At 41.1% G+C, this 24,976-nt stretch overlaps 2 protein-coding genes across 5 annotated transcripts in view; one reads left to right on the top strand and one right to left on the bottom strand.

Moving 5' to 3' along the window:
- The first annotated feature begins 23 nt into the window (after window positions 1-23).
- Window positions 24-21,764, top strand: acsl1a (acyl-CoA synthetase long chain family member 1a). Of its 3 annotated transcripts, none has more exons than XM_085276748.1 (21): window positions 24-159; window positions 12,909-13,121; window positions 13,595-13,709; window positions 13,791-13,855; window positions 13,953-14,054; window positions 14,678-14,777; window positions 14,907-15,082; window positions 15,707-15,739; window positions 15,940-15,991; window positions 16,103-16,176; window positions 16,910-16,987; window positions 17,384-17,518; window positions 17,621-17,755; window positions 17,988-18,083; window positions 18,169-18,241; window positions 18,333-18,421; window positions 19,418-19,534; window positions 19,623-19,766; window positions 19,878-19,979; window positions 20,074-20,145; window positions 20,515-21,764. In XM_085276748.1, the coding sequence occupies exons 2-21, from the start codon at window positions 12,927-12,929 to the stop codon at window positions 20,653-20,655; spliced, it is 2,094 nt and encodes a 697-aa protein (XP_085132874.1). In that variant the 5' UTR covers window positions 24-159; window positions 12,909-12,926; the 3' UTR covers window positions 20,656-21,764. The 3 variants fall into 3 exon arrangements, with proteins under 3 accessions (XP_085132874.1, XP_085132872.1, XP_085132873.1); XM_085276746.1 differs by lacking the exon at window positions 24-159 and adding an exon at window positions 6,952-7,072; XM_085276747.1 differs by lacking the exons at window positions 24-159; window positions 16,910-16,987 and adding exons at window positions 6,952-7,072; window positions 16,782-16,859.
- Window positions 21,765-21,822: 58 nt separating this feature from the next.
- Window positions 21,823-24,976, bottom strand: part of primpol (primase and polymerase (DNA-directed)) — a 5,397-nt gene continuing 2,243 nt past the window's right edge. For both annotated transcript variants that reach the window (XM_085276749.1, XM_085276750.1), the window contains exons 5-14: window positions 24,251-24,398; window positions 24,086-24,167; window positions 23,883-23,992; window positions 23,611-23,773; window positions 23,424-23,521; window positions 23,168-23,254; window positions 22,853-22,961; window positions 22,693-22,769; window positions 22,547-22,593; window positions 21,823-22,471 (exon numbers count right to left, since the gene is read on the bottom strand). In XM_085276749.1, the coding sequence (XP_085132875.1) occupies window positions 22,235-22,471; window positions 22,547-22,593; window positions 22,693-22,769; window positions 22,853-22,961; window positions 23,168-23,254; window positions 23,424-23,521; window positions 23,611-23,773; window positions 23,883-23,992; window positions 24,086-24,167; window positions 24,251-24,398 (1,158 nt within the window). In that variant the 3' untranslated portion in view covers window positions 21,823-22,234. The remainder of the gene's footprint in view (window positions 22,472-22,546; window positions 22,594-22,692; window positions 22,770-22,852; window positions 22,962-23,167; window positions 23,255-23,423; window positions 23,522-23,610; window positions 23,774-23,882; window positions 23,993-24,085; window positions 24,168-24,250; window positions 24,399-24,976) is intronic.

The raw sequence follows: 24,976 nt of genomic DNA, 5'->3' as shown, positions 1-24,976 counted from the left end.
AACGCCTCTCAGACTTTACGAAAGCAACACGTGAAGCCGCCTCTGATTGGCTGGTAGCTGCACCAGCTGAACAAAGTGTAAACCGCCACTGCCGCCCGCCGCTGCTTCTGCTGCCGCTGCTTCCTCAAGAAACGCGTTAAAGTCTGCTGCTGCAAACAGGTTAGTGCCAACATTTGACTCTTAAAAACCGAAAAAAGGCAGCGTAGCTCTGAGCTCCTCTACCGAGGCCCGTGTGCAAAAGTTAGAGCAGGATGAAGCCACCGAAAGGGCTGCTCTTATTGTTGCTTTAAATAGACCAGACCCCAGCCTCGTTTTATGTCTTTTCTCCGCATTATATCTTCGTTTCCGCTAATCTGACGATGAGCAGCATGATATTTAGTGCGTGATCAGAACGAGCTGTTCATTTTTGATGTTTGTGGGTCTGTTTATCAGCGACAAACCCGCGTGTAGGCTGAACGGACCAGCCCTCTGAAAAGAAAACAGACAGGGACACGTAGCAACAGGGATGAAAACGTCACCAACGCCTCTGATGATAATCCTTTTTCTTTTTTTTCAAAAAAACTTTTTATTTCATATGTATCATTTCTTTATTACTAACATCACTGCTGATAGTCGGTGTGAGCGTGCTACACGCGCACGTCATTGTTAAATAAAGATAAGAAGTGGACAAGGAGTAACAATGTAACTGTTATCTACTGTGGTGGCATCCCGCCAAATCACTCATAACTCCGCCTGTGTGTGTGTGTGTGTGTGTGTGTGTGTGTGTGTGTGTGTGTGTGTGTGTGTGAGAGAGAGTGACCAAAGTGGTCCACACCGGATAGTAGTAGCGCGTGCTGCTGTTTCCTCCAATTTCCACTCAATGTCAAAATGTTGGCGACATCTATTTTGTTTAAAATGAGAACATGGCTTTTAGTGAAGCCACCGCCGTGAACTTGAACTGTTTCTTTTTTCCGCTTTTGGAAAGTTGTAAACTTTGAGAATGAATCTGAAAACACGGATTGAGAGTTTAAAGGTTTTGTTTTTGCTTTCTGACCACAGTGTGTAGCTGTGCAGGACCAAGTTGCTGTTTTAAGGATGATGTGCTAAGCAACAGGCAGATATTCCAGGAACTTTCCATGTCCTTACCAGTGACCAGTGGAGCATATCATAGTGACACAATGTCTTTGACGTTCTCATTAGAGATCCACCATTGTAGTTTTCTTGGCCTATTCCAATTTCTGATTTTTCACCTAGTGTGACTTGCCCATAGTGATTTTTTGTGATAAAGACTTATTTAAATGTGACAGGCTTCTGTAAGTTATATACTTTTCTCTCAACACTGAAAGTAAACTGTCCTGCCCCTGGAAAAAAGTTACAAATAACGAATGAACATGAGTTGCTGTACACCCACCTTTACCTGACATATTTTACCACAACTAACAAGTGCAGCAGATTTATTTATAAAAATACATAATTTTTCTGTATTTTTATATTGTTACCAGATAACAGATCATCAACCTTTTCCCTTTTTTTTTTATTCCTCTCCCCATAACTGATCTGATCCTTTGCTCATACCGAGGCTGCTAGCCATTTTGCCTTTGTTAGCTTCTTAAAAATGTTCACGTTTAAGTGTCTTTTTAAGTTTGTTGTTTCAGATATGTTTGCAGCTTACTTTAGTAAGCTGCAAACAGTCATGTCCAACATGAGTGAAGAGTTTGCGTGGGACTATTTGCCTGTGCTGCCATGTGTGAGTAATGCATGCATGACCAGCCAGTCACCAATCCACGTTAAGAACAGTGGAAACTGTGTAATTCTGGTTCCTGGCTGGTCAATCAGTGCATCTCAATTTCTTTCTCCACAGCTATTCTGACTGGCCTGTGATTGCTGCCCCTTTGAGATGCAGATGGCCATCATTTACTCTACATTCAATTGTAGCTCTTTCATTTGCCAGCAGATACTTTATATCTTGCCTACTTGTGCTGGAGGACAACATGCATGTTCCAGATATCAAATTAAACATAAGATTGTTGAGCAGACTCACTTTCATGCATATTAGACAAATCAAGCAGGTTTAACAGCTTGTTGAAATGTGAAACATTCGTGTGTTTAGAATTAACTGCAGATATGAGAAAAACAGCAGGTTTTCCACTCAAAAGCTGGACTGTTTCTGTCATTTCCCCTCAAAGGAAAAAAATCTCTCAGACTAGAAGTCATGGACAGCTGGTAGCCGGTAGTTGGATACTTGAGTATTATGAATAAGTTCCAGCCTCTTCTATGTGAAAGTGAATCATAATTGAGTGCTTAGCAGTCAGTTGTTGGTGTACATCACTTTTTGGAGAGCAGCTCTGATATGTGCTTGTGTCTGAAGGCGTTTTTATGCAAACTTCCTCTAACAGGAATCTCTGGAATGCCGCCTGCTGTTTTCCTCCCATTTTAAACCCAATTTTTGAAACACTAGGTAATGCTGTTGCGGTCATGCAGGGCAGTCACATGAACAGTTACCATAAAGATGCAATCGTGTGGGCGGTTTTAGTACTCAAGTAGAGGAGGAGCTTTCATTAAAGCAAACCCAGTATGTGGCACAGCGTGGTTTGCCATGTGGCCTTTAGTCTTTCGACAGTACCAGTATCAGCCTTTCTGTCTGCTTTGGTGCTAGCAAGGTGGAAGGACTGAGCTGGATGATGTTTACACAACAATCAGCTCTGGCGTGCTGCTTTTGTGGCAGATTGCTTATAAAATAAAATAGTAGTTACATTCTTGGAAAAGATGATCCAAAATCAATAGGATCTTGGAGGATCCCCCTTTTTTTCCTCTTAGCACCTCTTTAATGAAAAAACTGCTAAATGGATTCAAGTTTGCCACAAATCCACTGACATTTCTAGCCCTCCATGTGATCTGTGTTAATTAGCACATGTTAGCAAGCACAACTATTTACCGTGTAAATAGTGCTTGCTAAACTTCAGATTGGCAGCAAATCTTAGCGATTTAAAGGATAGTGATGCAAATTAAAGCATAATGATGCTTTTGGGGTTTTATAATGTAATGTTTCACTGTGAAAGCACTATGTTAGGTTGTTTTTTTGCTTTGCCCCAATGGTGTGTCGGGAGTTGTTAAGAGTTGTGTGACCTTTGTCCTACTTAAGCGAGCTCGTCCTCCACCCTCTCTTTCCCCCTCCGCTGTGTGACCATGTGACTTGGAGTGTGTGGTTTCATCAAGGAGGTTATGACCTGCAATCTTTAGTCTGGTTGTCTTGTGCAAGGTCAGGTCATGTGTCCGAAAACCAGGGTTAAAAGTCACAGTCAGCCAGAGGATCGCAGGACATGACAGACTATAGTGAAGCCTCATACGAGTTAAAGCAGGCCTCCTGTAGCTGTGCTGGGATGTCTCTCAGTGTAATGCTGGTCATGTCAGTTGGTCTGCCACGTTGATCACATAAAAATGGGTGGAGGTTTTCTCTTCCTGTGCGCCTTTCAGAGTGCCCCTCACCTGCCACGCTAATCAGGAAAAACTGGTTTGTCAGTTGCCTTTAGGGTGTGTGAATGCCCTTGTGAATTTATACTGTATGCAAGGATATCTCATTACATCCATAAGAATATATTGACTCCTCTTTTTTTTTTTTTTTTTTCTTCTTTTAATCACTTCCTAGGCGCTGTGCTGTGCTTTATTTTCAAACTGTTGAATTACCAGTGAAGTTTTTGGTGTTTCCTCTCACCAGTGAGAAAGCTGTTGTCAAGTTTCAACACATGTTGCATTAAGCCTGGTCTCATCATGAAGAAGTGATGATATCGTGTCTCGGAGTACAAAAAAGTGTGCGCTTTAGTGAGCAATTTAAAGAGGAAAGTCTTTAACAGACCAACAATGATGAAGTGGAGCAGGCACTGATTTATAGATGCGCACGGTGATGATTTACACTGAAATACCATGCTAGTTTCTTTATCTTGGTATATCAGAAAAGAATTGTACTGTTACATATCTCAGTTAAACACAAAGTGCTTTTTAGAAGACCCTAAAATGGGCAAGATGCAGAAGATGCCCTCAGAGATCGGTTTATGATTCACTCTTCTCAGACCATTGCAACCTGACACCACACAGACTTTGCACCAAGGAGCTAGCAGGTTATAACCGTTTAATGTTCGCCTGTATGGACCTTTGTGTTGTCACATGCAACTCCATCAGGGTCAGCGTGCATGTGTGAAAATGGTTTTAGCTACTGTCAAAACCATGTGTTCTCACACAGCAGAAGCAGTGCTTCACTGACACTAACTGATGCTTTTTTATTTCTCAGCTGGACCTACTATTGACCGCATTTGGGTCTGAAAGAGGAAGCCAGTGTGGAAGTGCTTCAAACCTGCATTCTTCCTAATGGCAGGTTATGTGCGTTATGGTCCTATTTTGAGTAAAATAGACAATAAGGGGTATGCTTTAGGGAGTGGCGACTTTGGGATTAACAAGTCCCTGCCATATGAGCGTGCAGCGTCCTTGGTTTCTCAGTTAGTTCCACCGCTCACCTGTGAAGTTTGGTTTCAACAAAAGAAATTTAAACATTTATTTTAGTACAGCCATAACACAACACACGTTATTTAATTTACTTAAAAAAGACACTTACTGTTTTAGTTATACTGTATACCACCCCAGTTCATGTAAAGCTGAGAGAAAGCAGCTGACTTGTTAACATGGGATTATGTTTTATGTGTTTAAAAGCTTAATGTTTAACCCTCCTTTAATAAGGTAGTAATAATGAGATTAAACAGGTTTATCTGATGCTCAACAACTGACTAAGCAGCTCAGTATCACACTGCTTTAAGGTTTCAGATGTCTTGCATCATTCCTCTAAGAGGAACCAAAGCATTTCAGAAGAATTCAAGTATGACTGACCAACTGTGCTTTTTTTGTAGCTTCCTGACTGCGGTAAGAGTGTCTCTTATACCAAACAGCTGTAACCTGCCTGCAAGCTTGAGGCTGTTGCCAACTTATCTTCATGTTCTGTTATGTGTCAAATGAACCCACTGCCCCTCCACCTCTTTTTTCCAGTGCCTTATGTTTGTGGGGTGACTGCCGAGCTGGCTCTGCCATTGGCTCCTCATCCTCCCAGGCCAAGTATGGTTAGTAGGGGGTGGTGGTGGTGGGTGTAGTGGTACCTTTTGCCTCTGACAACTCTTAGCAAAGCATGACACCAGTGTCATGTGCCACTGCTGGCCATCAAACAGAAACGCGTACTCTCAGAGTAGGTCTGTAATGAACACTTGCAAAATAAGATGTGTGAAGATGTCACTCGGTCTGTGCAGCGTGTGGTTTACTGATGCAAATAATAAATTATTGAACCAAGATTGTTAAGTTATTTCTATATAAAACCAATTAAAACAAAATCAGGCTTACAAAACAATATTTTTAAAATATTAACACAACACAAAACACAATCAAATCTCCAAATTTCTTAGGTTTGTATTTTAAAATGTTAAATGATTTTATAAACTCATTCTTAATTTATTAGGTCATTTGGATCCCTGCAGGCTGTCTTGTATGGTAGGCTAGTGTAGGATTTTTGCATCAGTGTGATCTGTAAATAAAGGAGTGGATACAATGACATTGCCTTTGTACCTGATGAAGATCAGTGTGGCATAAACACTGTAATTTAATAAAGGGGTTAGTAGTAAGCGAGACATGTGCATGAGTTACATTTAGTCATTTTTTTGGGACCTTTTTTTTCTCTGTTGCTCATTAAGGAGTTCAGAGATTTTGAACGAGTTGTTTATCAGTGTGAAACCCAACTTATGCTAATGAGGTCCTATTTTTAAATGTATACTTTACTTATGATCAACAGGTCCAGAAAAACAGCTGTAAAAACGGTGTCCCGTGAATGTTTTGAAACATGATATAAATAAAAATATGGAAGAAACACCCTTCAACCATGTTAATTTTCAGTTTGTCCATCAGAGGGCGCACTGAAATTTCCTGTTTGTTTGGATCACTACAGTTAAATAAATAACTAAAAATGTAAGAAATGTAAACAAAATCTATTTACATTCCGTGTGTCCCAAAGAAAGAAAAATATCAGCCGATATATCAGAATATCACATTTAAATCACAGAATATCGGTGATTTAAATGTGATATTCTGTATTCAGTATCAGTCTTAAAAATTAAAAAATGGCTTGAACTCTTAAAATTATTCATATCCAAACTGAGTTTTCTTGACTCCATGCATGTCTACATTTTAGCCTGCATGCTTCCTTTACTTTTCACAAAAATCTGCATTCACTTTGTTCAATATAGCCACAACTTATCACACTTATTCGACTCAGTCCACGATTTGCTAGAGCCAGAAGACTTTAAATCCATGTAGAAACTGTGTAATACACTAAATGTCCAGACTCACAAATAAACTCGTCTTAGTTAGCCATCATTTTTTGGAAATGTTATTTTATTCATCTTAGACACGAAGGACTCTGCACATATGGTTTGCACACATTATTTGGTGACTTTGTACATTCTGAGACGAGTGTATGTTGGTGTCGACATCTCTGCTAGATCAGGTCTGTCAACATATCTATCACACAGAATACACAGCATGACATATAATCAGTACGTACCTCTTTGTTCCACAGCTTCATTAGATTGGCTGCTCAGCAACACAAGAACTTAACACTCCGTTTGTGTAGATAAAGACAATGTGTGATAAGATACTGGTGATTCACTCTTGAATAAACATAAATAAAAATGCTCGAATCACTCAGATCAGCTTTCAGTTTGTTCTGAGCTTTTTCTAAGATTACTTTTAAGCTACTTTTACAAACAGACAAATGCACACCTGTGTTCACAAACACAAAAAGCTCACATCAGTAAAGAAACCGGCAATGAGTTTGAGTTACCCGTTAGCTAAACAGTACCTCAGTGAGTGACTTGTGTGGTGTGTCGTGTGTGTGTGTGTTTCTGTTTGAAAGGGGCGTGTTTCTGCTATTCATAGTTGTGAGAACTTCAGAGGTCTATTAGAGGTCAGTCTGAGTCCTTCTAATAGCAACTGCAGCAGCACAGGGCCTTTCAAATATCCACTGTGGCCACGGTCTCGACCTTTCTTCAGACACACGCTGTGAGCAGTGAGTAAAGAGATTGATTTTTATTTCTGCCTGTCAATAATCAGTGCTTAGATTTGTGAAAATGTACTTAGCTGCACTTAAGGTTGTCCTTGAGGTGATTTGAAAGAGATGTTATTGCTGCTTCTCTTTTTTATGGTGTTTAAAAATACAGTTTAATCTAACGTTTATGATTTCGGAACCTTTTTTTTTCCTTCCGAGAGGATAAACGGATCCGAACACTTGTAATGAATGTAGCCTTTACTTTGTGGTTTGTTCTTCAATATAAAAATTCTCATCTCAGCTCAGTTTACAGTAGTTATTTGTCATTTAACATGTGTATATATAAATTTAATTGAATCCACAATTATAAGTCAATGACAGCGTCACTGCAGAACTTTGTGCCAGTTGGCAGTGGTTCCATTTGTCACAGGTTTGTTGATAATAATAGAAGTAGGTGAAAAGTCAATTGTTGTTGCTGCTCGCTCATTTACCCCACAGAGGTCAAAAGAGTTAAACAAAGTTCATGTGCTTCCAGCTGCCCAGGCTGATTTAAAAAAAAAAATGTGAGCTGCACAGAAGGCAGCGTGAAAAGTTGTAGCTCTAAATGATTATTTAATGTGCTGCTTCCATATTAACTCGTAATAATTAAAAAAATTCTAGTTGACTATTTTAGTGAATTTAAATAGCTTTTTCCTTCTTCGGGCTTCTCTTATTTCATTTAACATGTCATTAAAAATCAGGCATTCAGCCTACTTGTGACTCACTTTTATTGTTGTATGAATATTTTATTAGAATAGAGCCATATGTCCATGAGAGTGAAGAGCGAGCCCAGCCCAGTGAGCTCATTTCTAAACCATCCAAAGCAGAAAGCTTCTCTTCCTTTTGTTCAGCATCTGCGGTCGCCCATCTTGTTATATTTCCACTGAGGTTTGTGATCAGGAAATGTGTCAGGAGTCATTTTTATTTCCCATGTCCTTGTTGTCAAATGCACAGCTGTTGAATGGGATAGCACATCCTCTTCTTTTTCTTCTATTAACAACATCAGTTAAAAAAAAAAAATTCACCTGCACAATTTAAAAGACAAAGATAACAAATAACACAGTGCAGCAGGGGATAAAGTTGACCTTGAAGCTGCCATCTATTTCATATATGAAAAAATATCATTGTTATGGAAAAACACAACATTTGCACACAATAAATGATCTGACTACATAAAATGAATGTCAGATTACTGAAATGTTTTCAAATGAAGTAGAAGAACTGTGGAAAATTACCTCTGCAAGGGAGGAAGTTAGGAAATAAAGCTGAGTAATCATGTACCTGTGAGGTGACATTAAAGTGAGTCTGCTTAGGGAGATTTCCTTTGCTAGAATATAACTTATAAATAAAGGCACATACTAGATGGATATTGACGTCATAAATAGCAGAAATCTTAAGCTTCCAAATAAAGGAACAGATGCGATATATGACTCTGAACACGATGCAGTCCTAACAAAACACTTCTGTAAGAGTTCTGCAGAGAGCAGCAGGAAACGTACTCGCTCAAACTACATTACAAAAGGAAAGATGGGGATAAATAAAACTATTAATCATTAAGGAAACTGGTTTTAAGTGCAAGATGGCTAACCCTCCTCATTGTATCAGTGGATTTGTTGATTTTTCTGCTAACCCAGCCAGTATGCTTTTTCAAGCGCTTATCAACCATAATTCCCAGGAGCTGATATTTGCGGCATTTCAACAAACGTGATTATAATTTTTGATTATTTTTTTATTTATTTATAAATAAAAAAAAAAAAAAAAAAATTATATATATATATATATATATATATATATATATATATATATATATATATATATATATATATATATATATATATATATATATATATATATATATATAAAAATATATATATAAAAATATATAAATAAATACACCCAGCACGCCCCTGCGGGCGGTTTATCCTTCAAGCTCGGGTCCTCTACCAGAGGCCTGGGAGCTTGAGGGTCCTGCGCAGTATCTTAGCTGTTCCCAGGACTGCGCTCTTCTGGACAGAGATTTCCGATGTTGTTCCCGGGATCTGCTGGAGCCACTCGCCTAGCTTGGGAGTCACCGCACCTAGTGCTCCGATTACCACGGGGACCACCGTTACCTTCACCCTCCACATCCTCTCGAGCTCTTCTCTGAGCCCTTGGTATTTCTCCAGCTTCTCGTGTTCCTTCTTCCTGATATTGCTGTCATTCGGAACCGCTACATCGATCACTACGGCCGCCTTCTTCTGTTTGTCTACCACCACTATGTCCGGTTGGTTAGCCACCACCATTTTGTCCGTCTGTATCTGGAAGTCCCACAGGATCTTAGCTCGGTCATTCTCCACCACCCTTGGGGGCATCTCCCATTTTGACCTCGGGACTTCCAGGTTGTACTCAGCACAGATGTTCCTGTACACTATGCTGGCCACTTGGTTATGGCGTTCCATGTATGCCTTGCCTGCTAGCATCTTGCACCCTGCTGTTATGTGCTGGATTGTCTCTGGGGCATCTTTACACAGCCTGCACCTGGGGTCTTGCTGTCCTTGTTGCCTTCTGGTAGTTCAATCCCCTCAGTTCTGACTACCTTCCCTCTCTTTGTTACCATCCGACTACACTTCTCCAGTCCGAACGACATTCCAATGTCATTGCTGTATAGCCTGGTAGTGTGGATCAGTGAATCGATGTCTCGTTCACTCTTGGCATACAGCTTGATGTCATCCATGTACAGGAGGTGGCTGACAACTGCTCCGTTCCGTAGTCGGTATCCGTAGCCAGTCTTGTTAATGATCTCACTGAGGGGGTTCAGGCCTATGCAGAACAGCAGTGGGGACAGAGCATCTCCTTGGTAGATCCCGCACTTGATGGTAACTTGTGCTATGGGCTTGGAGTTGGCCTCTAGTGTTGTACGCCACATCCCCATTGAGTTCCTGATGAAGGCTCTTAGGGTCCCATTGATCTTGTACAATTCTAGGCATTCCAGTATCCAGCTGTGGGGCATTGAGTCATAGGCCTTCTTGTAATTAATCCAGGCAGTGCACAGGTTGGTCAGTCTGGTCTTGCAGTCTCGGCTGATTGTTCTGTCTACCAGTAGCTGGTGTATTGCACCTCTGGTATTCTTGCCAATTCCTTTCTGTGTCCCGCTCATGTATTGACCCATGTGCCTGTTCATCTTAGCCGATATGATACCTGACAGGAGCTTCCATGTAGTACTGAGGCAGGTTATTGGTCGGTAGTTGGAGGGGACCGGTCCCTTCTTGGGGTCCTTGGGGATCAGGACCGTCCGGCCTTCAGTTAGCCATTCCGGGTGTCTTTCGTTAACTAGCAGCTGGTTCATTTGTGCTGCCAGACGCTCGTGGAGTGCAGTCAGCTTCTTCAGCCAGTAGGTGTGAACCATGTCGGGCCCTGGTGCTGTCCAACTCTTCATACTGGAGACCCTTTCTTGGATATCTGCCACTGTGATGGTTACTGGACCCTGTTCAGGGAGGTCGCTGTGGTCTGCCCTCAGATCCTCTAGCCACTGAGCATTGCCGTTATGGGTTGCATCCTTCTCCCATATGCTCTTCCAGTATTGCTCCGTCTCCAGCCTTGGTGGTGCTGTTCTCTTATTGTTCCCTTGCCACTGAGAGTACACCTTTGCTGGTTCTGTGGAGAACAGCTGGTTTATTCTCCTGCCTTCTATCTCTCTGGTGTACCTCCTCAAGCGGCTGGCCAAGGCTGTGAGTCTTTGCTTGGCAGTTTCCAAGGCCTCAGGTATGGACAGCTTGCTGTATTTCTTAGGCACCTTATTTGTCGCACCTTTCTGCAACTCCGTTAGTTGGCTAACCTCCCTCCGTGCTACTTTGATCTTGCCCTCTAGCCTCCTTCTCCATGGAGGGTACTGCCCCTTGTGGCTGTTCAACTTGTAGCCAAGCATCTCACTGATCACTGCTGCCGTATTGTAGATCAGCTTGTTAGTGTCGGTAACCGTGGTTGTAGGTATTGTACGTAGTGCTGTATTAACATCATCTAGCAGACCTTCTGAGGGTACTTCACGTAATCTTGGTAACCGGCTACGGGGGATCCAGGTTTCAAGCTTGGCCATGATCCTATTTTTCAGGTCAGTTCCTCTCGCACTCAACTCTCCTATCGCACTTGGGGCTATGTACCCAATCTCGGGTGGGGGTGATGATATCTCCCCCCTGACCTGGCGTCCTGACTCCTCCTTGCCGTAGCATTTGTGTTGTACCTCGTCAATCTCTAGCTGTGAGAGCAGTCCCTTCTTTCGAATGTTGGAACACTGAGCTACTAGTTGTTTCGCCGTCATTGTGGATGTTGGGTATCGAAGAATCCATAGGTCCCTCATCCTATTCATGTAGCCCCTTCCGCCGGGGTTACTTGCGTAGTAGCATTCCAACAACGCCCTGTTTTCGTCCCTTGCCCACCGATGCCTTCTTGTTCCAGTAGCCCACTTTTCGTCAGGGTGCCCTGGTTCCTCAACACCTGACGCGGACCTTGTTGATCCGGGCGACGTCCGAGCCGGCATGCCTTCATATTTATCTGTCTCGCTCATGTCTGCGGTAGGCTTGCTTAGCATAGGGGGTCTAGCCTTAGGACCCTTACTGGATACAGACGCCCCAGGCAGGAATCGAACTTGCGATCCTCTGTTCCAAAGGCGTGTAGTTTAACCACTACGCTATCCAGCTGCATGCATGCATATATATATATATATATATATATATATATATATATATATATATATATATATATATATATATATATATATATATATATATATATATATATATATATAAATAAAAATAATAAAAATAAAAATCTTGATGTTTTAAACACAAACGTAATTACGTATTTTCATTTTCCAGTCTTCAGTATTCACATTCACTGAAAGAAATATTCACATTTACATCCAATGTTTGACTCATTGTAAGTCTGGTACTCAGATTTTTAAACCACAGAAGAAGAAAAAAAAACAGTTGCAGTGAAGAGTTGGTTCATTACTGAATCACTGAGCTGTGCTGCTGCTCCATCTCTGCGGTGAGCCTCGGATGATTCACTCTTAGTTTATCCTTGAAGCTTTTATTTTGCGCAGTACGTTTTTGTGTTAACGCGTCAGTTTGCCAGAAATAGGTGTTTGTGTCAGAGAAAAGTGAAAGCTGTAGACGTGATATAGTCCTTTTAAAAACATTTGGCTTTTGAGATCGTGTTACAGCAGTTTTACAGCAAATATTAATGTCAAACCTGAGATCACTAGGCTGGGTCGGGATTCATGTGTAGCTAACAGAAGGTTTATAGGGTAAATCATGCCTGTTTTTTAAGCTGATGCTTTAGTTTTATAGAGTACATTTCTGTATGTGTTCCTGTTGTAATGTGAAGGTCAGAATGTATTATTAAAACAACGGTTTAGCCTGGTTTGTTTGATTCCTTATAGCCTCAGAAAAGAGTCTGGCCCTTTAAACATGTTGCATGATGAGAAATGAGAAATATTACCCTGGAGCCTACAGGTGGATGGCAGGGTGGTGTAGGTTGGAAAAGCAGCAGCACTAACGTGTCTGAGGGACAGATGGCAGATTTCTTTACAGCTAAAACAAACCACAAAACCAGGGCCTGTGTTTCGAACATGATGTGAGAAAAGTGAGGCCATGAAACTGTTCAGTTTGAGTTGCCAGCATCAAGTAGCTTCAGGCTCTTTACAGAATTTCACTAAATGGAAAAAGTTCCTATTACAGTCATATTATGTGCTAAATATTTCACTTCTCCACACAAGTCTCTGAGCTAAATTAAAACTAAAACTTGAGACCAATGACATTTATTGTTTTCTGTTTTTCTGCAGGTTCACTGCAAAACGACCATGCAGGCTCAGGAGGTCCTGAGACAGCTGCGGATTCCCGAGCTGGATGACTTTCGGCAGTACGTCCGAGGCTTTCCCACCAACGCCCTCATGGGTATGGGTGCCTTCGCGGCCATCACCACCTACTGGTTTGCCACCCGTCCAAAAGCCCTCAAACCACCCTGTGATCTTGGACTGCAGTCAGTGGAGTTACCAGTGAGTGATCTCTTTTTTTTTTTTTTTTTTTTTTTTTTTTTTTTCTCCAGTTAAACTCTCTGGATTTAGGTTTCGGTTTTACGGTCATATTTGTTAGTGGAATTTCCGAGGTTTGATCCCTTTTACAGTGACGCTGGGCAAAAAGCACTGAACAGTTGACTTCATTCACTGGAAATGTTAATGGATTTTCTCCACAAACTCAATCACAGCTGGCGTTAGTGTCAGTTTTAGGAGTTACAAGCCATGACTTCATCACTTCCTGTTACATTAAAAGTACTAAAATGTTTTTCACACAGTCACTGTTGGTGCTGCTGATGAACGGGGCCTCATTGAATGTTGTTTTATTATTTCAGGGTGCACAATGTTGTCACTTGTAGCCCAGTCTTTGCATTGGAGCTCATGAGTAGATAAACGTGTTAAGGGATCATGGCGAGTTTGCTAATTATTAGTTAATGAACTCTGTTTCCTTGCAGGGTGGTGAGCGTGCGAGAAGATCGGTGTTGTGCGAAGACGGCTCTTACCTGACACACTACTACGACGATGCACGCACGTTATACGAGGTGTTTCTACGAGGGCTCAGAGTATCAAGTCAGTGTCTCTCTTGTACTTGCTAAATGTGAGAAATCCCCAAAGACGCTGATGTTGGATAAACGTTTCTTTCTTTTGCAGATAATGGACCTTGTCTAGGATCGAGGAAACCAAACCAGCCATATGAATGGCAGACTTATAAAGAGGTTAGATGGGCACCACGGACATGCCAGTGTGGGATTTTACAACCATCAAAGTGGGAATTTATTTTAAAAACTGGATTTAATTTTATTTTTTGCACAGGTAATAGATAGAGGAGAATGCATCGGCTCCGCCCTCCTTCACAGAGGACACTCTCACACAGGAGACAAATTCATCGGCATCTTCTCTCAGAACAGACCAGAGGTAAAACTTACGTCATCCTCTCATGTTATCCTACGGTGTTTCTGTTATCACTAACCACAAGCTAACTGCATTCCTGCGTTACAAGGGCAGATTAAAAGGGTAAATTTATACTGCGGACACTCCTCTTTAACTGAGGAGATATTTGTTTGGTAATTTCATAGTAGATCAGCAGTTTCTGAAATACTGAGATCAGCCCGTCTGGTACTAACAACCATTTCATGCTCAGAGTCATGATGCTCATGTTGAACTTGAGTAGGTCATCTTGACCATGTCTGTAGACATAAAAGCAGGTTGCTACCCTGTAATTTGCTGATTTACATTAATGAGCAGCTGAACAGGTGATCCTTGCAAAGTGTCTGGTTTAGTGTAGACACACTGCACACTTCTGATGGGAGACCTGGTAGAAAGAGTTAGGTAATGACTAATTCATCCATCTGACATAAATACTGTTTGAAGCTGTTATATTGTTAGTCAAAAGGTGTATCAGATATTGAACTCTTTCCAAATTTTCCATTAAGATCTCTGTGACATAAATGATTCTTGTAGCATTACCAAGTTGTTTATTGTTCTTTTTCCTTTTTTTCCACGGCTGAACTCAAATGAATGATACTGTTTCTGTGCAGTGGACCATTACAGAGCTCGCCTGTTACACGTACTCCTTGGTGGCTGTCCCGCTGTATGACACACTCGGCGCTGAAGCCATTGACTACATTATTGATAGAGGTATAAAAAAGGGCACCATCTCACACTAACCACATATCGCCTGCAGCACTGTCAGAGTGCTTTATAAATCAAGGGCCGTGACGATGGAAGATTAAATTAATGGTTCGCTTGGCGCCGTCTGTTTCACAGCCGACATCTCAACGGTGATCTGTGATGTCCCTGAAAAGGCCCGGATGATTCTGGATTGTGTCAGCGGAAAAGCACGAACGGTGAAGATGATTATTCTCATCGAGGCGTTTGACAGCGACCTGGTGACCCGCGCAAAGGAGAACGGCATCGAGATCCTGAGTTTAAAGGAGCTGGAGGTGAGAATAAGAATCGGATTTGTCATTTTTGAGTTTCACAAATGTTCATTCTTGATGTGCAGAGCAAATTGTGTCATCTTCTGTGTTATGTCTGCACTATAGAGAGTAGTCCCCAGAAAGTTGATTCTGTTCATCTTGACGTAGATTGTCACTGGGAGGAACGTTTCGTCACTCATCCAAGTGACTTCTTCAGTCCCAGCTGACTGCAGGTTTCTTCAACCTTATGAACAGTACATAATGGCATAATGCTCTTTGATTAATTCTTATGACCATTTTCATATTATTGATCAAGAAACTGACCTCACAGCCGATTCTTCAACAGTGGTGCTATTTTCAGTCATTATGCAAATATACTGTTTATAAGGTTGAAGAAACCTGCAGTCAGCTGAGACTGAGTAATGCCTTACCGGGATGATTAAGCATGCATCAAGACACTGTTGAATAGAACTGTAATTTTGTTGCATGCATGTAAAAATGACTGTGAAGGCGACTCTGGTTCGAATATTTCAGCCTGTTTCTGTTTGTGTTTTTGAAACCATCCAGCCGTGTTCGAGCTAAGTAGAAATCAGACCCTTATCAGGACTTCCTGCAGATGTACTAATTTTTGTACATTTTTGTTTCCAGGCCTTGGGTAAAGCTAACCTCAAGCAACCAGTGGTGAGTAGGAACAGCACGCCATCTTTATCTGATCTACTGACAACATGAGTTTTTTTTAAAGGCTCTTCTTTTAGACTAAATTACTCCAGTGAGAGTCATTGGTGAAACTTCGATGAATTTGCTTGATCAACTGGTGTCCATCTTAAAAAAAAAAGTATTTTAAATGTAATAGACGTATCAGTGTTGCTCTGTGATTACAGCCTCCCAAACCAAATGACCAGGCTCTTATCTGCTTTACCTCTGGAACAACAGGTGAGTACGGGGTTGTTATTGCGTTAACATTTCAGAAATGTTATGTTTTTATGTTATATATCATCATAATTGTTTTTTATTGTGTTTGTTTTGCTTAAACTTTACTTTCAGGATACCCAAAAGGTGCAATGATTTCTCATGAAAACATAGTCTGCAACACTGGCGCTTTCATTAAATTGACCAAGGTAAACAAACCCACCCACCGGCACTCTAATATTTTCAATTGGTTGATCTCACTGAAACCTTTCCAAACAATAATAACACAGAGGCTCTGGGTCGCCTTCAGGTTGTCATCAGACTGTAAGAAATCATGTATCCTCTTTTTTTTTTTCATGTACTCCTTTAAAGATGCGATAAATGAACATCAAAGATGAGAAAGAAAGGCAACACCTGATTTAAAACAAAAAAAAAAAAAAGAAGCATTAAGTCTCAGTTCTTAATTAAGTTAAATGGCGTTTTGAAGTACACCACCTGTTGTATAACGAATGTAAAGGTAGATTATAGAAAAACAAACAATGTCATTGAATTTATTTGCTAAATGTAATAAAAAAGCCAAAATCTTCATCCATCTTTGTAGAAGCTGATTCGGAACAGTTCAATCAAACATTTTCTTTTGTTCTCATACGTTTTTTTTCTACGTCAGATGGAAAAAAACATGAAGCTGACTCATGGCTCTAATATCCCTGTCTGGCCCCTGTTGCCTCTCCTTGATTCCTCTTTGTATTTTCCTCTGTCCGTCTGTCTTGCTCCCTCGTCTGTCCCGTCCTGTGTGGTCTCGTGCGTCGTCTAGGAAACACTGAAGCCCACAAGTAAAGATGTGCTCATCTCCTTCCTGCCTTTGGCCCATATGTTTGAGCGTGTAGTGGAGGTAAAGTACAGAGTGCTTCACCTGCATGTGTTTTGTGTGTTCCTCTGCAGGTAAACTGCATGCTGAGTGCCAATGACATTCACGTATCCTATCTCCCTCTAGCTCACATGTTTGAGAGGGTTGTGGAGGTATGTTGCTTACCTTAAGATGCACAATGAATTTATCAGTGGAGGTAATATTTAGGAGTCAGCAGAGAAGGACTGCTAGTATAATGTTTGTGAGACATGAGATGTGAGACCCCTTAATGCCTAGCGTATAGTATTTGATACATGTGTTTTTGAGTTTTATCAGCAGTGTGAATTATACAATTAAAGGTTTAAAATTTGTGCACTCCTTCATGTTTTCCACAGTTGTCCAGTAGGTCAGATTAGAGTCTTTGGCAGACCGATTCTGGCCCTTGTGCCTTACATGTGACTCCCCCGCCTTAGTGTGTTTAGATGCAGCATTAGTGCCCTCGTGTGGTCAAAAATATCATTTTTAATTTGTCAAAGTTGGAATGAGCAGCATCTTTTCCCCTCCATCAGTATGTCGTACTCGTCCACGGGGCTCGAATCGGCTACTTCCAAGGGGACATTCGACTCTTGATGGATGATCTGAAAACACTCCAGCCAACAGTTTTCCCTGTTGTCCCCCGCCTCCTCAACCGCATGTTTGACAAGGTCAGTTTATGCTGTTTATGTGCTTTTGTGGTCAGAAGTGCCGTTTCTCTGGTCTGCTGCTTTGCACGAAACACGATTTGGATATTTCTCATTGCTCTGCAGGTTTTTGGTCAAGCCAACACGCCACTGAAAAGATGGCTGCTTGATTTTGCCTTCAGAAGGAAAGAGGCGGAGCTTAAAAATGGAGTGGTCCGAAAAGACAGCATGTGGGACACACTCATCTTCAAGAAAGTGCAGGTAAACACGAAACACTTTAAAGCACTTGGAGATGTTACGTGCCACCTAACAATCTTTCAAAGAGCACGTACACTAAAGAGGAACAAAGACACAAAATGGATAAACACGCCCACACATTTGACCTTTTCGTCAAAATTATTTTGTTAAATGAATCTGCAGCGGTTTTTGTGTTGCATAATAAATTAGTTTTGAGTTGACATTTTGGAGCTTTCATGTTTGTTTTGCACTGTAGGCGAGCCTCGGCGGCCGTGTGAGACTCATGATTACAGGAGCAGCCCCGGTATCCCCGACCATCCTGACTTTCCTGAGAGCTGCTCTCGGCTGTCAGGTGAGCCACATTCACAGTCATCTCATCTGTAATTTTTTTTAATACTTTGTTTATGAATATCATTAATAACGTAAACGTTTTCCAGTTTTATGAAGGTTACGGTCAGACTGAATGCACAGCTGGCTGTACCATGTCAATGCCTGGGGACTGGTCAGCAGGTAAAATATAAGACTTTCACTAAATTTTGCAATTTGTAGACACAGTGATGCTTGTAAGAATGAAACGACACTATGACTGCTCTGTCATCAGGTCACGTTGGGCCTCCTCTGCCCTGCAATGCTGTTAAACTGGTGGATGTGGCAGAAATGAATTATCTGGCAGCCAATGGAGAGGGAGAGGTGAGGAATAGGATTCGTCGAATGCATACGGCCATTACGGAGACTTGCAGTCAGTTTTCACACAACCATACATCCCTGTAGAAAAAAGTACTGCTTACTGCTTCTATAGGAATTAAGAGCAGCCAGGTGGTGATATACAACTGATCATCAGAAGGGTGTGAGCACCTCTGTGACACACAGCATAATTAAAAAAAAAAAAAAAAAGACTGAACAGGCTCGGCTTGTTTTAGAAGGGTTGCCAAGACCAGGCAACTTCTCCTTTCCTTTAAAAAGAACATGTCGGGTTTGCAAAGTTGCATCTGAACAAGTCGTGAGATCAAACTGTTTGCTCACAATGCACAGCTTCATGTTTGGGGCAAAGCCACACACAGCATATCAGCACAAACACTTCATACCAGGTGTCAGCACGGTGGTGGAGGGGTGATGACTTGCACTTGTTTTGCTAAAGTCAAATGTGAGCCCATCTGTCTGACAGCTGAAGCTCGTCTTTTTTTCTTGGTACATGGCTGTGAGCAGATTTCTAGAGGCCAAAACTGAATTTATTGTTTTAATAACATGAACTTTGTGTAACAGGATCCAGAATTTTTTTTTTTTTTTTTTTTAAAGAAAAAGAAGCAAAAACGCGACACAGAATTTAAATGCAAAACTATTATAAACATATTAAAGAACCACAATATGTATTTAAGTGACACATTTCTTCTATAAAACTAACATGGAAATTGTATTATTTTGAAACTAGCCTCAGTGTCCTGAGGTTTACATTATCCTCATACATTTTTAATTCAATATTCTACCACATAATTAGAAGCTTGCCTTAGATACAACAAAAGGAAACCCTTTAAAGGAGAGGCTGTCCTTTAACATTTGAAATCAATGTTGGCTTCAAACGGGGACGTGAGCGAGAAACTATTTGTAAAAACAAAATGTAGCGGGGTTGATATAAAAACAAGAACAACAAACCAAACAGCTTCTTATTTATAATCTCGGTTGTTGTAGGTGTGCGTCAAAGGACCAAATGTATTCCAGGGATACCTGAAAGATCCTGACAGAACAGCTGAGGCTATTGATAAGGATGGATGGCTGCACACTGGTGACATTGGGAAATGGCTTCCTGTGAGTAAAACGGGCTGAGTGGTGATGCGAATGGTGATGATCACTGTGCATAAACCTAAACTTACATTGCTCTTGTGGTTCCCTGCAGAATGGCACTCTGAAGGTTATTGACAGAAAGAAACACATTTTTAAGCTGGCACAGGGAGAGTACATCGCCCCGGAGAAAATTGAAACCATCTATGTTCGCAGCGACCCCGTGGCCCAGGTGTTTGTTCATGGTGACAGCTTACAGGTAAGGCTTAAATCTCCAGACTTTTGTTTTTTTTTTTCTTTTTTTTTAAATCTACACAAATAGTCTGTCTGAAGCATTTGATTCTCATCTGGTCCATGTTGTGTTTTAAAGGCATGCCTGGTGGGGATAGTGGTGCCCGATCCTGACTTCTTACCTATTTGGGCCAAGAAAAAAGGGTTTGAAGGCTCTTACTCTGAGCTGTGTGACAACAAGGTCCGATTTATTACTATCAGCAATCTGAACGTGGACTCTCACTCTGTATGCCTGTGTAACATCTTCTGACCTTTTTTTTTGCTTTTGCTTTTAGGATGTGAAGAAGGCAATTCTGGAGGACATCTTGAATTTGGGCAAAGAAACGGGACTCAAGTCTTTTGAACAGGTGACTGGTCCTGTCTAACTTCAAGCACAGCCAGTGCTTCCCACAAACAGACTTCATTTGAACTGAATGTCCACTGAAGTAAATTTGGAAAATAATTTTAGTTTTTCCACTCAAGGAAAATATTGCCAGGAAATTAATGGTGCACAATCACTTTGGTTTTATTTTGAAAGATCCAAACATGTCACTGTGACTGTGCTAATCTCTCATCTTTTTTACATGAAAAAGCACGAGTGAGTCTCTTTCTGGTTTCAGTGCAAGATTTACACTTCAGAGACCCAGAATTTTGCAATATATGCATCCTTAAAAATTATTTGCAGCAATACTTAAGTCAATGTTTGCTCTGTCATTTATCTTTTTTCCCCTCTGCAGGTGAGGGACATTGTGTTACATCCCGAGATGTTCTCTATCCAGAACGGTCTGCTGACTCCAACCCTGAAAGCCAAGAGGACTGAGCTTCGGAGCCACTTCAGAGAACAGATCGATGAACTCTATGCCAAAATTAAGATGTAAGCCAAGTTCAAGGAGTATTATAGGGAAGCCATTCAGAGACAGCCAGAACCAAACAGTGTGCTGAGGGAATCCGTCTCACTTTCTCTGCAAGTGACAATCTTAACAGTTATAGGGGGAAAAGCTTTCAGGATAATTGGATAATGAATTTTAAAAGTGCATTTTATCCCCACTTTGATCAATAATCACACAGATCCATTATCCCAGCTAACACTGGCTAACTGGCAAAGAGATCCGCAGAACCAGCACCAAGTTTCTTGTGTAGTTTATCCAAGAATAAGGGTTAAAATGGCATAGAGGAAGTTTGACTTCTGCTTTTATGTATGACAACTTCACGGTCAGAAAGGTGAATCCTGAAAACATTTCTGCTAGTTTTATTCGTGAGAGCAACAAGAGAAAATCTTTGAAAATACTTCTACAACAGTGACAGATATTAACTATTTATATGCCATGACATTTCATGCTTTGGTTATCTATTTAAGGGGATATTTAATATCATCTTTTTGTAAATAGTGTATCTGCTGGAAAATTTGTGTACAGGGTACCATGCCAGATACTCTGTAGCTTCCCTGCATTCCCATATTTCTCAGTGCTGCCGGATGAAGGACTTTGATGAGGTTTTTGGTTAACAGCCTACTGAAAATCATGTTGGTTCACAGATTTTGGGCTTTTGTTTTTGGTGTTATTTTTAAATGTTGCATGTAACATATTCACTGTTGCTTTCTAAATGCCTGACATTGCATTGCCAAAAGCTGAGGAATGAAGCTGCACAACCATCGTTTGTATATTCTGCAAGTATTTGGGGTAAAAATAGTAACAGTGATTTTTATCGTTGATCAAACAGTTTCCATGTCCTTTGCAAAATCAGCAGTCTTCATTTCAGCCATTTGAAAAAAATTTTTTTGTTTTTTGTGAATGCCGGTTTTCTGACTGATGAATGATCGTGATGTACATCCAATCGTGTCAAAGACCTCTTAACAGCACAAGCTGTACTGTTTAGTTGGTTTTTTTTTAATGACTTGTGATCTCAAAAAGGGAGAACGGTCCAGTTTTGTGCTATAATGGAAAGTGTATCTGTCAAATGTACCAAATAAACACAACATGGTCGTGCAGTTGTTAGCACTATCACCTCATAGCAAAAAGGTCCTCCATGCTGCCATTCGGTGTGGTATTTGTGTGTGTTCTGTCCAGGTACTTCCAGGGAGTGTTTATAACATTAGCAGGAGCAGTGAAGGCAGCCTGGAGATGGTGGAGAAGATGACCTCAAACAGAAACTTGGTCAAAGATTTAATCTAGTGTGGTCTGCGGTGCTGATCTGATCACATACCCAAACCATCTCAGCTGGCTCCTTTGAATGCAGCAGAGCAGCAGCTGTGCTATGTTACAGTTCATGTTCAGTTTAAACTTGAGCAGGCAGTCAAGGATCTCCACTTGAGCAGAAGCACAAACACCTGCAGCTATGTACAAACCAGGGGTGTCTCCACGGCACATGTAATAAAGTATTTATTACATGTTTTCGCAACGTTTAAAGTGCTGCCAGCGTCTTTAATGCAATACTGCAAAAGAACACAAATCTCATGCTCTACTGGGAATCAAAATCAGCCATACAACTGAGCAGGAGCTGGTCTGAGATCTCTTCACTCTTCTCTTCAAAATCGTCTAGACTCTCCAAATAGTCCTGATCATCCCGTTCATCTCCCCACACATCAGATTTCTCCTCCTCTGTGTGAGTTGTGCTCTGTGGGCCCATGGGTTTATGTTCCTGGCTGCTTTCAATGTTGCCAGCATCGTCCATGAGGTACACCTGGTCCTCCTCATCCTGTAAGAAACAGAAGACGTGATTACCGACTGATGCATGTTAAAGCTAAAACACTGTTAAAATAAATTAACTAACCAGCGTCAAGACGTAGCTGATACAGATCTCTTGTGGCAGTGGGTAACCTGTAACAGGGACATGATGTTACCTCACAGTCAGATCATGTTTCCTTGAATTATTTCAACTACAAGTCAGTATGGCAGCTCTTTCGGATCGTGACATACTCGAGGACCTGAAGTTCCTGCATTCAGGATCGTGGCACTTCTGGTACCACACATCCTCTTTCAGATCCACAACGATCCTGCAGAGGGTGACAGAGCCAAATCAGAAAGCGTAAGAACACTCGACCATCTTCAGAAGATGAAGGAAACAAACTGCACTCACATGATGTTGTTGCTTTTGTGAAACCGCCCCACGTTTTCACACCAGCGGTATTTGGCGATGTCATAAACGAGAAGTTGCTCTGCGGCAAAGTAGTTCCATCGTCTTAAGCCTGTCAAAATTTATGAGATCATAAACGTCAGGTAGGACGATCGATGTGAACTGCCACACTTTTCTTTTCAGGAAGAAAAAAAAACCGGTAATATCTAAATGTTTCACTTGGCTGGATGTCACGTCAGAAAACCACAATTTTAGGGCAGATGAACTCTACAGACTGAAATGTTTCACGAGCAAATGTTTTCACTGCATAATACTTACTTCCTTGTATCCCATCCTTTCTAACCACCGTTAATACAAAGTTGTCCACTTCTTGGTGAGGGGATGACAGGAAGCCAGAAAGTGCACCTGTTGGTAATATATGGGAAAAAGTTTCACGAATCAAATCATTTCACACTGAGGTTTTTGAGGTGAAACCAACAATAACATTTATGCCATAAACTGACTACATGCAGGAATACTTCACATATGTATATGCAGAAGATTAAGAAAAACTCTGGTCTCGGTTCAGCATTACCTGAGTCTGAATCCGACCCTTGTTGGGACTTAGATGGGGAGACTTTGGGCTCACTTGATTCTGGGACATCCCATGTAAGAATCCTCTGACCTGTGAAGCTGATACACGGGAGGAGAGATTATGTGTGGCCCTTTTTAAAAAAAAGATCACAGCACACAGGAATCTGAGCTGTTTGTGCCCAATGTACCTCACGTTACACACTAAGGAGGCCAAGAAAATGCTTTCCTCCAAAGAAGTTCCCTTCTCAGGTTTGGCAATACACTGGTTATCTTCTGCCACAGTGAACGCAGCATTCTTCCCCGCTTTAGACGACTTGTACAGGCGGAAATTTCTGTTCTTTGTATAGACACCTATGTGTTGAAATAAAAAGCCACGGTACGTGAAGGGAAATTGTGTAAATGCATATCTTTACACATAAAAAAAGGACATAATAATTTTTAAAAATCTGATTTCCCTCACCAAGATCCACAAAGAGAGAGTCTCGACCATCTTTGCTTTTCACCTGGAGGAAGCTGAGGTCTCTCCCTTCCTCTTTACGCCTCTTCATCTCTGGACTTGCTGCTTGAGTTCTACTCAGGGCGAATAAGTGCAAAATTTTAACCTTAAACACTGAGCACATAGAAATAAAAACATGCAGTTTTTACAGGTCTGAGAGAACAAACCGTGTTTCCACTCCATTATCAAGGTGGCTTCCATTTTTGGGTTTGTTCAGGACAGGCTGAAGAATTGCATGAATGAACCTCCCTACAAAATCCCAATCAGATGGAATACATGACTATTAAGCAGGTATTAACAGGCTGATGTTTTCCATGTAGGGCTGAACATACCAACATGAATGTTGTCTTTGAAAGCTGCTTGTTGAAGACCGAAGATGAGATGTCTGCTGAATTTCTCCTCAGTGCTGGAGTCCAGATTGAGGACATTTTTCGCAGAGCATTCAATCCCATAAACTTCCAATAACTTGTCACAGACGTACTGTCACCACACAAAGCAGAGAGGGGTAAACATATCAAATGTTTAGACAAGAACTTTTACTATTTCATGGAAAACATGAGCTCAGTTTGAATTAGATGGATGCTGAATGATGCTAAATCACATACTGCATCTATTAAAGCAGCATGGCTTCATAGTAGAAGAGTCTAGGTGCAGTCCAGACCTTTTTCAATGGGACAAAATTTATCTCCCAGAAGTCCAGCAGCTAGTCTTTTCAGTTCCCAGGCATTTGCAGACTGTTGTTTAAAAAAAGACGGGATGCCTTGCCCCACTTTTTTAAGACATGTTGCCATCAAATACAAAATGAGCTATTATTTTTCTTAAAATTATACATTTTCTTAGTTTAGGCACTTCATAGTTTTTCTGTGCTTAACTGTGAATAAAATGTGGGTCAAAGAGATTTGCAAATCTTTGCATTCTGTTTTTATTCACATTATACGCAGGGCCCCACCTTTTGTGGACTTTGTGCTGTATAAATGTTTCTCACTAGTCAGACGTCAGGGTCCAGAAGCAAGTTATAACCATTTCTTTTCACAGGTTCATTTTCATTATTACATTTC

This window comes from Mchenga conophoros, linkage group LG6, assembly GCF_057382185.1.
Source record: "Mchenga conophoros isolate Kocher_MC1m ecotype Shallow Benthic linkage group LG6, M_conophoros_male_GT1.1, whole genome shotgun sequence".
Lineage (NCBI taxonomy): Eukaryota > Metazoa > Chordata > Actinopteri > Cichliformes > Cichlidae > Mchenga > Mchenga conophoros.
Note: the sequence above shows the minus strand (reverse complement) of the source record. Positions and strands in the feature narration are given on the sequence as shown.

Coding starts and splice junctions, on each gene's coding strand:
- acsl1a (XM_085276748.1), top strand. CDS start 12,927: ATGCAGGCTCAGGAGGTCCTGAGACAGCTGCGGATTCCCGAGCTGGAT. Junction 16,177..16,909: donor CTTTCATTAAATTGACCAAG/GTAAACAAACCC, acceptor GTTCCTCTGCAG/GTAAACTGCATGCTGAGTGC. Junction 20,146..20,514: donor GACTCAAGTCTTTTGAACAG/GTGACTGGTCCT, acceptor TCCCCTCTGCAG/GTGAGGGACATTGTGTTACA.